We start from the raw sequence: 13,287 nt of genomic DNA on the forward strand, positions 1-13,287 counted from the left end.
TCAACATTTGGTAGGACTAGATCCTTAAATGCATCTGTATGAAGCTGCTCAGTATCATAAGCTAATGTCCAATCTGGTCTGAGTTTCTGAAGTTGTATGAAATGAGGTTTGTCCTTCTTTGTTTTAGTTAAACATTGCTACTGCTTTTACTGTTGCTGAGACTTTGAATAAGAAGGCTGCACTAGTGAAAATAGTGTGAAGACATGTTGGCTGCAGTACATCTGGGGCTTTTTTGGAGTAGTGTCTTAGGTTCTCTGAATTTTAAATAAAGGGCATTTGCATGCTTATATAGGAGTCCTGAGTCAGCATTTATATGTGAGCCCTGCCAATGTTTACTACAATATAATGCTTGTCACTGGGTTAATCCCCTTGTCTGCAATGGTATTTTCATGGGAATAGGCACTACGCCTGCTAACGTGAGTATAGTTAGTTACCCTGAGTGGCCAGCTCATTAAAATGTTGCAAATAACCCCTAGTTTAAAATAGTGCATTAAAAGGAGCTGGAAAAGGAGTTTCATTCCCCTTCTGTTTCTCCCTGTCTTTCACTGCTGAGTGATTTATGCAGTAATTTTTATAAATGCACTTTTAATTTTTGTTAGAGATGGTGTTGAGCTTCTTCCTTGAGAAACATTTTCATACTCCAGTGTGTAAGAGCCTCAATTGTGAATGAGCATAAAGAAAAATAAAAAAGTAATCCCCGTACTTTTAATTAAAGTGACTTAGTGCCTCATTAGTTTAGCTGCTGTAATCTCTCTTTGACAGGCTGAAAGGCAACTTTTGGTATCTTAGAAGAAAACTGTGGTACCAGGCCAGGCTATTTATAATAAAGGTGTGAAGGAAACCACCAGTAATTAGTGACAGTGATTTGACTAAACAAATGTACACAAAAGTTTATTTTAAAAAACAGTTCCTTTATTTGGCAATCTGATGTTGTTTGTCTTTTCACTCAGCTAATGCAGGCCATTGCTTCTCAGTGGGGGCTGCCATTTTAATAACACAGCCTTTTATGTCCCAGCAGGAATCTGATTTGATGATGCAAATATAGAAGGTCAGTTTTGGTGTTAAACCTTATTTGGAGCTGCTGGCAGACCAACAACAATCCCTAAAGCCTTGGGGCAGGCTGGCAGAACAAAAGTTTGTTCCTGTTCTTCCCTTTACCTCTGCCACTTATGACAATTAATAGCACGAAGGAGCTTCAGCCATGGTCAGAGACCTTTGTTTTGATCACTGCTAAATGACCACTAAAAAGGAAAGTCCCTGTGTCAAAAAGCTTGTAATAGAGCATAAAAGGAGGATACAGATGGGGCAGGACAAGTAACCATTAATTCTGTCTCAGTTGCTTGATGGGCAGTAGTTTCAGAAGATATTGGGAATTTGGGAGGGTTGTGTGTTTAACCACATTTTATATGTCTTAATGAGGGATGCAAGGAAAGAAAATGAAGTACCTTTGGAGGTGCTTGTGGGTCTAAAGGTGCCTGCACACAGTGGCTCAAATAAGGGCAGTAACAGAGTCTCCCGAGCATGTGAGCAACACAGTGGTTGCATTAAAGCAAACAGTGAATGGAAAAGTCTGGCATAATCCCTGGCTCAAAATAGGCATTGATTCTGGTTTCTTAGTTGAGTGAAAGAGTGGCAGCATGCCACAAAAGATACACACAACAAAGAGAATTAGACTGTGCCTAAAGCCATAAAGCTAGCAGAAAGATACAGAGAAGGATGACAGTCAAGGCTTTTTCCCACTCTTCATGGAGACAGCATTTTGATGGAATGAATAGGGCAGAGTAGCAGGCCAAACACAGTCTCGTTACGCTAATTAAGATGAGAGCGAAAGAGTCTGGATGAGCATGTTTTTAACTCTGTGTGTGAACAGCAAAAGCCAACTGTTAACATTTTTTATACAAGAGGAACACCCTTCTTGTCTACTTGTACAGCTGCTTGTACAGCACTTAGGTGGCAGGCCTCTTTTCCCCAGGGTTGGCAGCTTGCTTGGAGCTGAGTTCCATACAAACTTATTTCACTTTTTGTAATACTATTCTCCCATATAAGTAATAGTAATTGCTGCTACATTTACAGTTCGGGTGATCATCAATGGCTGTGGAAGCTTCCAGGCATATATTGCTAGGAAGCTTTCAGAAGCCCCCCCCCCATGTATAGTGCTTATTAGATGACCGTTTGGTCATGAACCTTAAGAAGATTGAAATACTTGATCTTTGAGTGGCTAGTTTTAAACTCTGGTAACCTTCCATAAGCAAAATTGTGTCTTGAAATCCAGTATATGTCCTTTTCCATATTTAGACAAAGTTAATGTACATGTGGGTGGATTTTAAAACCTTAGGTTTTATATTGCTTTGGATGTGTCATCTTGAGAAATGGTTTGAACATGTCTCCACATCTTCAGATCTTGTTATGCTGTTTCCTTATTAAGCTGCCAAACTCATTGCATCAAACAGTTGTGTGCGTTGTTTGTTCTTATGTCTGAAATCTCAACTTTTTCAACAGAGCCCTTCTGCTTGGCACACTACCCATCAGCCTTTCACAGTGTGATGTTTAATCCAGTAGAACCCAGATTACTGGCTACTGCCAACTCTAAGGAAGGTGTGGGACTCTGGGATATTCGTAAACCTCAGAGGTATGATCTGGCTGTCCTTGTCTTATGCTGTGCTATTTCTTTCCCATGAGAGGTGATGGCATGCCACTCTCTTTTTTTGGGGTTTTTTTTTTTGTTTTTTTTTTTTTAAGTCAAAACATACGATGGGAAGAAAAGGTGCAGAACAAAGTTAACAGCAATGTTAGTAATGCTGAATTAAATTATTTTTCATAATTAATGTTCTTCATACATACGATCTAATTTGTTTTAAAATGGGGCTAAATCTTCAATGTTAAGGTAAGTGATTTTTTTGGAAGCCTGCCTGGCCTTACCACTGCAGATTAACTCGGATTGTTGCGTCAAGTTCTCATCATTATATTTAGCACTGGCTTGCTAATACTGGAAGAAGCTGTGGTGGGCACTGCTTGGTTTGCAGTTTTGTTTTTTTTTTTCTGCCCAGCTCAGTTTTCAGTGGCTGACTAGAGATTGTGGTCAAGGCAGCTTTTTACTCAGCACTTAGGAGTTTTATATGACTTCCTGGATAATACAGACACCTGGATAATCAGTTTGGCTGCATAATATGCTTCCAGATTTGCATAGAACTTTAAACAAATGAAAAGAAGAGAATAAGTTTGCAGCATGAAGTGCGGTTAGACTGGGTTCTAAAGTGGGTGTATCCAATGTCTGATACTGGAGTTTGGCATGCGTGAGAGATTAAGCTTCTGTTGAAGTCTTTTTCAGTCTTTCAGATTTCGAAAGTAATTACCCTTTTTTATCATAATAATCAGAAAAAAATTTGAGTACCTCAAGTAAATGTTTCTCCCCCGCAACTTTTATGTTTACATGTCCAGTTACAAGTGTAAACACAGAAAGGATAATTTTAAAAAGGTGAAAAGAGGGGAAAACAGGTAGTACTTGTTTTACAGCGCAGTAGCCTCAGCTATTTAAAATCTTCTGTAGCATATACTTGACTCTCCCCTTATTGATGAATTTCTTGGCATGTCTAGAAGTGCATATCACTAAAAATTCTTCTTGGGTTTGTACTGTACAGACAGGAAAAGAAATCTCATATGAAGTTAGTTATAACTGGCTTTAAAAAAATTCTGAAATGTTTAGACATCCATTACAATAGCAACCAAATTATGGTTTCAGGAGGGTTTATTATTCCTAAATTGTAAACATTAATGGTTTGAATCGTTCTTTATTTTTAAGCTTGAATCAGAATTGGTTTGCTGATGCTGGTGGCTCTAGAGCTTGCTCATGTTTGTAAAGTTTGCCAGAGCCCTTGTTGGCAGCTGTTGTACAGTCTGCTGTTAAATTTAGGTGTCGTGGTTTAACCCCAGCCAGCAACTAAACACCACGCAGCCGCTCACTCACTCCCCCCCCACCCAGTGGGATGGGGGAGAAAATCGGGAAAAGAAGCAAAACCCGTGGGTTGAGATAAGAACGGTTTAATAGAACAGAAAAGAAGAAACTAACAATGATAATGATAACACTAATAAAATGACAACAGCAATAATGAAAGGATTGGAATGTACAAATGATATGCAGTGCAATTGCTCACCACCCGCCGACCGACACCCAGCCAGTCCCCCGAGCGGCGAATCCCTGCCCCCCACTTCCCCGTTTCTGTACTGGATGGGACGTCACATGGTATGGAATACCCCGTTGGCCAGTTTGGGTCAGGTGCCCTGGCTGTGTCCTGTGCCAACTTCTTGTGCCCCTCCAGCTTTCTCGCTGGCTGGGCATGAGAAGCTGAAAAATCCTTGACATTAGTCTAAACACTACTGCGCAACAACTGAAAACATCAGTGTTATCAACATTCTTCGCATACTGAACTCAAAACATAGCACTGTACCAGCTACTAGGAAGACAGTTAACTCTATCCCAGCTGAAACCAGGACATTAGGTTTGATAAAATTTAACTGGGAGGGGGTTAGGAAGTGGCGTAAGCTGTCTTCTCTTATCCCTGTCAAACTCTTTAGGTCTTAGTTTGATGTTAGAAGGTTACTTACTAAATTCAGCATTTACTGGATAGAGGGAGAGAAATATAAGACGTTAGGATTATTTTGCTCTTACAAAACATGTTTCTTGTTTTTTTCCCCCGTAAAATTTCTGTCATTTTAACTTCAATTCATGCCTGGTTTTTCCTTGTGAACTAATATGGACAAAGTTGGTTTCTTCTTGCCAAGCCAGCTGGCCTTATACTAGTTTTGCAGGATTCTTTGTTTTTCAGCTTCTACCTCAATTTTGTGATTTAAGAACTTCCACAGGTTGAGTTGGTCTTGTTTTCAAAAGGGAGTTACCCCAAAACATTTCTCTTCAGATGTTTATTCTCAGAGTGTGGATATGTAGAAGGAATGATGTTGGTAGAGTGGTATAATTTATATCAATAGAAATTCTATATGGATGCAAAATTTAGATGAAGTCTTTCACTTGAATAGCAAATTGAAATGGGATCACCCCATGTAGCTGGAAAGGTTGTACAAGGCTAACAGGAATAGAGGGAGGAAGTGTCCAAAGAAGGGGAATGAAGCTGGTGAAGGGTCTAGAGCACAAGTCCCATGAGGAGCGGCTGAGGGAGCTGGGGTTGTTTAGACTGGAGAAAAGGAGGCTGAGGGGAGACCTTATCGCTCTCTACAACTACCTGAAAGGAGGTTGTAGCGAGGTGGGTGTTGATCTCTTCTCCCAAGTAACAAGTGACAGGACGAGAGGAAATGGCCTTGAGTTGTGCCGGGGAGGTTTAGATTGGATATTAGGAAAAATTTCTTCACTGAAAGGGTTGTCAAGCATTGGAACAGGCTGCCCAGGGAAATGGTGGAGTCACCGTTCCTGGAGGTATTTAAAAGACATGTAGATGTGGCACTTAGGGACATGGTTTAGTGGTGGACTTGGCAGTGCTAGGTTAACGGTTGGATTCAGTGATCTTAAAGGCCTTTTCCAACCTAAACGATTCTATGATTCGATTCTAAGTACCACTAAGGATACAAGCATTGACCCTGACAAATGCAGGAGCAGATTACCTGAGTAAGGAATTCTTCTCTTACAGATTTTAACAGCTGCTTTGTAATAGTGGAAATAGTGCCTTTTTGTTATTTTTTAGCTATTCTCATTGAGACTTTGATCTCCCAAAGTTTCTCAGCTTATATATGAATTGCTTGGGGTGGTAGCAGCTATCAGGTCATGGAAACTCAGATCTCCAGTCTAGGTGCTATCCTGCCTTCTCCTCAGTCTTAACCACAAGGCAAAGTGCTTGCTGTGAGCTTGTTGGGGGCTACTGTGTGTATATGGGATAATAGTCTGTGCTCATACATTTAAGGACATACATTTTTAGTTGTATCGTGGCATTGTTCTTTCTAATGCCAAATATAAAATAGCTATAACAGAATTTAATTGGTAATGCTTCTTGGCAAGTAATTCATATTTCTCCAGGTTTAGCACCAGTACGAAAGATTTAATAACCTTTTACAAATCTGAATTCTATAGTCTGTTTTGAACGATGAAAGTGGAGGGGAAAGGGTTTCTTACGTTAGAACCTCTGGGTCGTCTTGAAGGACTTGAATAAATAAAATTGTGGAAGCTTGTACACTTACATCTGATGGACAAGAGCTACCCTTTTCTGGTCCTAATCTGATCAAAGTAAATCTTTCCAATTAAAAAGCTAAATGGTGATGGTTGAACGTCATACCTTGGAACTACAGTGCTGAAATTCAGAGGTGGATAGGTCACGCCACTTTTTCCTGCATAGGGGAACGTGTCCAACACCCTTATTGTACAGCTGGACATACACTGTGTATACCACACAGCTGTTCCCTTAAGCACTGAATTTAAAGCATTTGCACCTACTAGGTGTGGTGCATTGTGTAAAATAGGCACATGCTTCCTGCCTACAGCCCTCTCCTCCCCAGAGGACTTGGAAACAGGAAAGTAAATAGTAAGAGACAGGCTGCTCCTCACCAAGTAAATGCTGTTGGCTGGTATTTAGAGTCTCAGACTTGGGCTGAGCAAGCTGTAACTTAATGCAGGTGATAATTCTGCTTTCAGCTGCCACTTTTCTGGGACAGCCATCAGCTTTCCTCCTTTGCTTGATCAGAGATGTGCCCAAAACATGGTGAGAAGGGTATGCTTGGCTGAGGGGAAAAAAAGGGTCATAAAGCACTCTGCTGCCACTGTAGTTTGTTCCCAGGAAGTTCTCAGGGAAGAGGACTGTCAGAGTGAGCTGTGTCCTGCTAGTGGGTGGCCAAAGCCGGAGTCCCTCATATTTAAATAAATTAGACTGGATTCTTAGTCTTTATTAAAATAGCAGAACGTTTGCCAAAACTCCCACTGGTCTCTGCAGATCTAGTTTGCTAATCTAGAAATATGGAACTTGATTTTTAATGTATTTGGGGCCAATTCACTTTGTCTTATGAGGAAACAATTTTGTTGATTTGTAGATCAGTTAAGATGCAATCCTCGCTCCAGTGAGGAAGTGGAAGCCAGAATTTAGATTTTCATCTGTGGATTTTAGTTTGTTACAGTCTCTTCTGGGGAAAATACACTGTGAACTTAATTATCAGGGAAAAAATGTTTTTGTTAAGGATGAAGTAATCCACATAATGCTGTAAGTACTTGTGATAGAGTTTACATAGAACTGAAATTGGTATGTGAGGGAGTTTGTGTATATTTTCCATATTCTTATTAATAATAAAGGACACAAAGTGTAGTTTCAGGTAAAGAGTGTGCCAAAAGTGTTTTGGCTGATGACTTTTATAGGCAGAATGGGTTAAACAACCCTGAAGTTCTCCATAAATTAGGGATAAACAGGAAGCTGCCTGTGTAACTTGCATGCCAGAACACTAGCACAGCAAAGAAGGGCTACTGCATCAGCTGCTTTCCTCAATGTCATAAAAGTCTTCTAATAGTGGAAAACCTTGCTTCTCTACAGGTTTGTAGTAGCTCTCTTTTATACTATCATCAGTATTCAAGAAAATGTAACGCTGCCTGAGACGTAGGAAGATTGAGGGAATAGAGGCTTCTGGGGGACACAATGTGGAAGTATTAACTTGCTGGGATTGTTGAATAGCACAATATATAACTATAGTACAAAATTGCTAGATCTGTCTATTCCTTCTCTAGCCTACCTTTTTATTTCCATTGCTGTGCATGAAGTTCACTTGTGAAGGACTTTATTTTATGCCATAAGTTGCCAAGGGAAATTCCTCCTTTTTTTCAGTTTTGATGTAATCCTTCATAATACTGTGGCCATTGTGGGAGTTTCAGTCCTATTGTTCCACCTGTGGTGCTAGCAGAAATGACTAGATCAGGTAAACTTTAGCTGTTTTGTCATGATGTGTGGTAGTGGGGTTTTGATTAGGGGTTGAATGGGTAGAAAGAAGGGCAGGAAGTGTAGATACTTTTAGATGTTTGCTGTGGATTGCCAAAATAGTAACTTCTAGTGGGTTAAGCAGGGCTGCAGCACTCCTCCAGTATGGGAAAGGTGAAATGGTTATATGTAGTTAATAATTTGCTGCTAGTATAACACTTCATGTAAAACTCATTTCCCCCAACTACTGTCCTGTTCTCTCTTAGTTCTCAGATGGAGACAGAGTTAAACTGATGCAGCCACTACTTGGTTTGCTTCATAACTGGAGACTGTTCTGGGGAATCCTGCTGCTGCTCTTCTGCAAAATCCAGAAAGCAAATGAAAAGCCTGGAATGCCGAAGACTAGCTGTTTGTGGCCAATAGCAGTACTGTAGCTAGCGATACCTTCAGAAAACATGTATTATGACCAACAGCATTGGTGCAGTAATACTGTTTACAGATATAGGTGAGGATTGATAAGGCCACAGGATTCAGCTGGCCTTCACTCATTTGAAGGGGATCAGGCTTAATGCTGAATTTCTGGTTTTAACCAGCAGAGGCTCCTCAGGTGAGGTATAGTTTTTCTTTAACTTTGTTCAGCTTGATGATGCAGTGTCAGACAAGGGGTGATTTGCTGTTAACTTCTAAACTTGTATGGAGTCAGTGGAGTATGGCTAATTGTGCAGTTTTAAATTAATGGCTCTAAATTTTCAAAATCTTTAATGGAGTAGTGATTTCCTAGTAGGTTAGAGAATTCAGATATAGATTCCACTGCTGGTAAGAAACAAATGAGCTGCATCTACTTATTTATCCAGAAAATCTGAGGATTTCTACACAAGAGTATTTTTCTCCAAAATACATGGCTCTTCTCCGGTTGGGTTATAGGAGAATTTGTCCTGTAGCTTGCTGATAAATGCCTCCAGCCAGGAAAGTTGGTTTTATCTGCTGGTTTTAGTCAGGCAACACTGAACACCTCTACAAATTAAAAATAAAATATTCTTAGGGTTAGAAAAAAGTCCTGATTATGAGTAGATTTTATTCATATGCTGTGAAATTGGTTGACTTTCTGATGGGAGGCTGTGGGAGTGCTTTATGCTTGGCTACTATAGTGAAGAAGGTAATTGAAAAGCCAGCATTTCTTGGCATGCATGGGGAAATTTAGAGACAGTTGCACAGCTCTGATTGTGAAAAGTTTAGCTCACTTCAAATAGTCCTAATTTGATTAGTCTTGCTGACTGAGTCAGGATACAGAGGCGGATTCATTTTGCTTTTTCCCAAAGTTCATTCACAGCTTGATATCTCCTCTGTCTCAGATTTAGTGCAGCAATTGAGATTCCCCCCTTCTCTCCCAGTATACTAATAAGATTTGAATGTGGTGGGCTGGCTCCTCAAAAATAGCATATGAATGAATCACTGTTAAAATAGAACTAATATAAGTCCAGCAGGATTACAAGTTGACTAGTGATTCTGGAAGTCTATTTTGCTATTTTTAGAAGGTGTGAGTATTGCCATTCTTTCAGGTGGACATTAAACTGAAACCAACTGTATTGTTTGTTTTTTAAAAACGGTGCATTGAAAAACTTAAATGTGGTCTTGATTAATGAAGCTGTTATAAGACACTCACACCACTAGATGGGGTCTGGAAGCTGTGCATCTTAAACTGTTCACAATAAAATATGTATTGCAAATATGTATTGTTACAGAATTGCTGGGGGCAACTCAGCAAGTCAGTTTACATATATATTTCAAGCAACTACTGTGTAACTCCAGCTCTTTTTAGGTACTCATGTTCTCCCTTCCTCCCCTTTTCCATGCAGCCCCATGCCCATCTCCTTCTTCTCACTGAAATCAAAAGGCTGCTTTTTTTCCCTAAGATCATATGATAATTATCCCCTTAATTCTTTCTTTTTCTATGTTCCCCACCCCCCTTATATCAACTAATCTGGAAGTTTTTGACATCAAAATTGTTGGCCTGTCCTATTAATGATGATCACATACTTTTAAACTGGTTTTCATACTACAAAAAGGCTGTTCACAGAAGCGTTTTCTGCTTGTGATGGGAGTGTTGAGCCTGTGCTTTTTACACAGTGGGATCCATTTGTGTGTCCAGTTCAAGGGTTAAAATGCTAAGTCTTGGGTCACTATCAGAAATACGTATCTCGGTGCATTTTTGTGAGCCTGGGAGGGCTTATGTAAAAGCTCCCAGGCCCTCATTCCTGCTATGTCCGTTGCACTAATGCTGTGGTTGACCTGTTTTTTGAGCCAACTCGTCATGCTAGGTTAGAAAACTAACCTGGAAAAGCTTCGTAGCTTTCTTATGGCCTAGCAAGTTGAACTAGGTTTGGGGAGGGCCCAGTGAACAGCATAGATGGAGAAGAGACAGGGGAGCCTGTAAGGCTGAGGAGATAAGAAGGAATCAGGACCTTCCTTGTTTGAGGTGCAGTGATATTAGATATGTTCAGCTGTTTGTGGCATTACTGTTTTACTTGCTTCAGTTTCTTTTGCTACACCAACCTTTCCCTTTTTTGTCTCATCAGCATGTTCCTTACAAGCATTCCTGGTGGTTCTTTACAAAGTAGAAGAGGTGAAACATAGCCAAAGTTGAGGATGATTTACCTTCCAAGGCTGCCTGTTTCATGAGAATAAACCATAAGCAGAGTGTTTCTGCTTGACACTTGACTTTTTATGTTCCTGCAGTACAACATGGTGCTCCAGGACACCGGTCTGGAGTGTTGAGTTCTGGGAACACTTTTGTCCCCAGAACTTAAGTACTGGATTACTGGATTCAAGCTCTGAGTGAGGTAGAAATGTTTATGTGTGATAGATGTTTTTAAGATTCTTCTGAAAGTTCAGGAGGCCTATGCTGTCTGTGTAGTTACAAGTCAATGTACTCAAAAAGCCCAATGATGAGTTAAAAAAATCCTTGACCACCAGAGCAAACCTGGTATCCGTTGGTGACTGTAAACCTTATGGCATATTTTAAAAGCCAGCTTGATCATACAAGTTGTAATAAGCCCAAGTTAAAGGAGTGTCAGTTTCAGTGTTTTCCATCAATGCTTTACAGACAAAGCCAAACAGGAACACTAATTGAACTCTGATTTCATTCTTTGTCTTGGCTGAGGAGTAACTGCAGTTCAAAGCCTTTTTAAGCAAGCTTTTTTAGCTCACATTAAATGAATATTTGTGTCTCAAAAAACACCAATCAGGAAGGCTTTCTTAATGGACTTCAAACTAATATCAAATTTGCCCCCTGCACTGAGAATTCAGAGGAAGCAAACTCCCAAGCTATGGATGAAGAATACCTGTTGTTAGAGATTAGTGAATCACCTAGCAATTAGCTCATTAAGTAGTAAGGAAAATATAGAGATGGAAATTTCTTCCCTGTAATAGACTAATTAGATTCAGGGGGATCTTGAGGGAGAACTCTTTTTAGCATGTTTATGAATGTCAGGGTATGTTGATCTTGCCAGTGTGTGGAGGACTTTGAAGGATGTGGCTGTACTGAGCTGCTGGGTCTCCAACAGACAGTGTGTTCTCTAAAGTCTGTGTCTTGAACAGAGCTTTTTCTGCCAGGTGCTAATTACTAGGTGTTCAGCTTAGTCGTGCTGCAAGAAAACACAATCCAACTCTTAATGTACTGAATGCGTAACTTCTGGTCCCAATCTATTGGAAATCACAGGTACTCGGTACTTCTGAAAATCCAGTTCTTGGCTCCTGATTACTTTGCCTTATAGTTTCACTTGTTTCATTTAGTTCACAGCCTTTTAAAGACCTGATGAGCATTACCTTCTTGTTCCTGGATCAGTGGTCTCTGATAGCAAGAGGAAAACACTGTATGTACTACATGACTTCATTCTACAGAGGGGTATGCAATATCTCTGTACTCATGATAATCTAACGACGTAGAAGTCTTGCAGGTGGTTTGTGTTAGGTTGACATGCTGACATGTAGCTGAAAAAGCTAAGTTTCAGGGTCACGAGTCCATTGTTGGTTTTGAAATAAAAGTGGTAGCTGCCAGAACTACAGGCAATTTCAGAACAGTTCTTCAGAGTTAAGTTAGATGCATGTCAAATAGACCATCTTTGCAAGAGAGGGCTAAGTATTACCTCTGAATAGAGACATGGTTTATTTTGTTGGGTTTTTTTCTGTTGATGGGTGGGAGTGCAAGGGAGAGGGAGGAAAGGGAGATGATGAGTAGCTGCAGCTCTGTACCATAGGTGACATTTATAGCCTGTTGCATAGAGAGGACTTTAGAAAACCTGTGTGGTGATGCAAAAGGTGCTAAGGTCATAAAACCAGCACTGTAACTGAGTCCAAGACCATAGATTTAGGTCTCCAATGGTTGCCAATTTTAGTTTCCAGGCTCATACCTTCAAGGTATTTGATCCTTAAAGATCATACTAGAACAGAGACAGCAGTTATTTCCTGAGAAATGCTCATGTACATGCTGAGTTTTATCCTTTCTAGCTTACCTTCCTGAGCTAACTCTAAAAAGTAGCTGTTGCCTAGTTTTATCTGTGTGTTACCAAGATGTCTGGTACATTGGCTGGAATACTGAACTTCTGGAAGTGCAAGTGTGGGATCCAGTATTGTTGATGATTGTGTTGCAGGGAATATTAATCCAGGGGGTAACCACAGCGTTTGCTTCTGACAATGAGTTTTGTGAGATTCTGGGCTCTTTAGAGGCTAGAACTGGTGGATTAGGAATTTTCTCAAAGTAGTATCTTTGGTTGTAACTTTTTTTTCCTTACAGGTGTTTAATAAGAAGTTACATGATGGCTACAGGAATGGGATGGCAGGAATAGTGTGTGGAGATTTAAGCTTTTTTTTTTGACTGTTTTGCATTTTGACCCTGGATGTAAAGGAAAGAAGCTTGTGATTCTAATCACTTCTGATGTGTGTGCTTTGGGATTGCCAAAATACCTGCAGATGGAGGAGTCCTCTACATCATTGAATTGGCAGCTACCTGTTTAAATTATTTCAGTGCAACAGAAGTGTGCTGCATGTTTGTGTTTGGAGACCTTTGTCAGTCCTGCTCTGAGCAGAACACTGTATTAATGAGTGCAGGAAAAATGTGTGTATCTTGGCAACCACTTTTTCATGTCAAGCTTATCAGTTCATTTCTTTCCCTTCCCAGTTGAACCATTTGTTGTGAATTTTGACTTGCTTTATGCTGCTTGAAGTAATTCATTTAGCTAGGTGACAGTATAACAAGTTTTAAGTGCTTTTTAGGCACTCACCAGTGTGGGTCAACCACATCACCTCAAATAGTTCAAATAACTTTGTCTCCCAGTTCAGGAAATACAACTCATCCCACACATGTACCATCCTCATCTGTTTTGCTTCTGTGCTACTG

At 40.1% G+C, this 13,287-nt stretch overlaps 1 protein-coding gene across 4 annotated transcripts in view; it reads left to right on the forward strand.

Annotated features, from left to right (window-relative positions):
* DCAF5 (DDB1 and CUL4 associated factor 5) overlaps window positions 1-13,287 on the forward strand; it is a 78,182-nt gene that overhangs the window by 20,507 nt on the left and 44,388 nt on the right. For all 4 annotated transcript variants that reach the window (XM_052782361.1, XM_052782363.1, XM_052782364.1 and 1 more), the window contains exon 5: window positions 2,500-2,629. In XM_052782361.1, the coding sequence (XP_052638321.1) occupies window positions 2,500-2,629 (130 nt within the window). The remainder of the gene's footprint in view (window positions 1-2,499; window positions 2,630-13,287) is intronic.

This window comes from Harpia harpyja, chromosome 3 (genome assembly GCF_026419915.1).
Source record: "Harpia harpyja isolate bHarHar1 chromosome 3, bHarHar1 primary haplotype, whole genome shotgun sequence".
Taxonomy (NCBI): Eukaryota; Metazoa; Chordata; class Aves; order Accipitriformes; family Accipitridae; genus Harpia; species Harpia harpyja.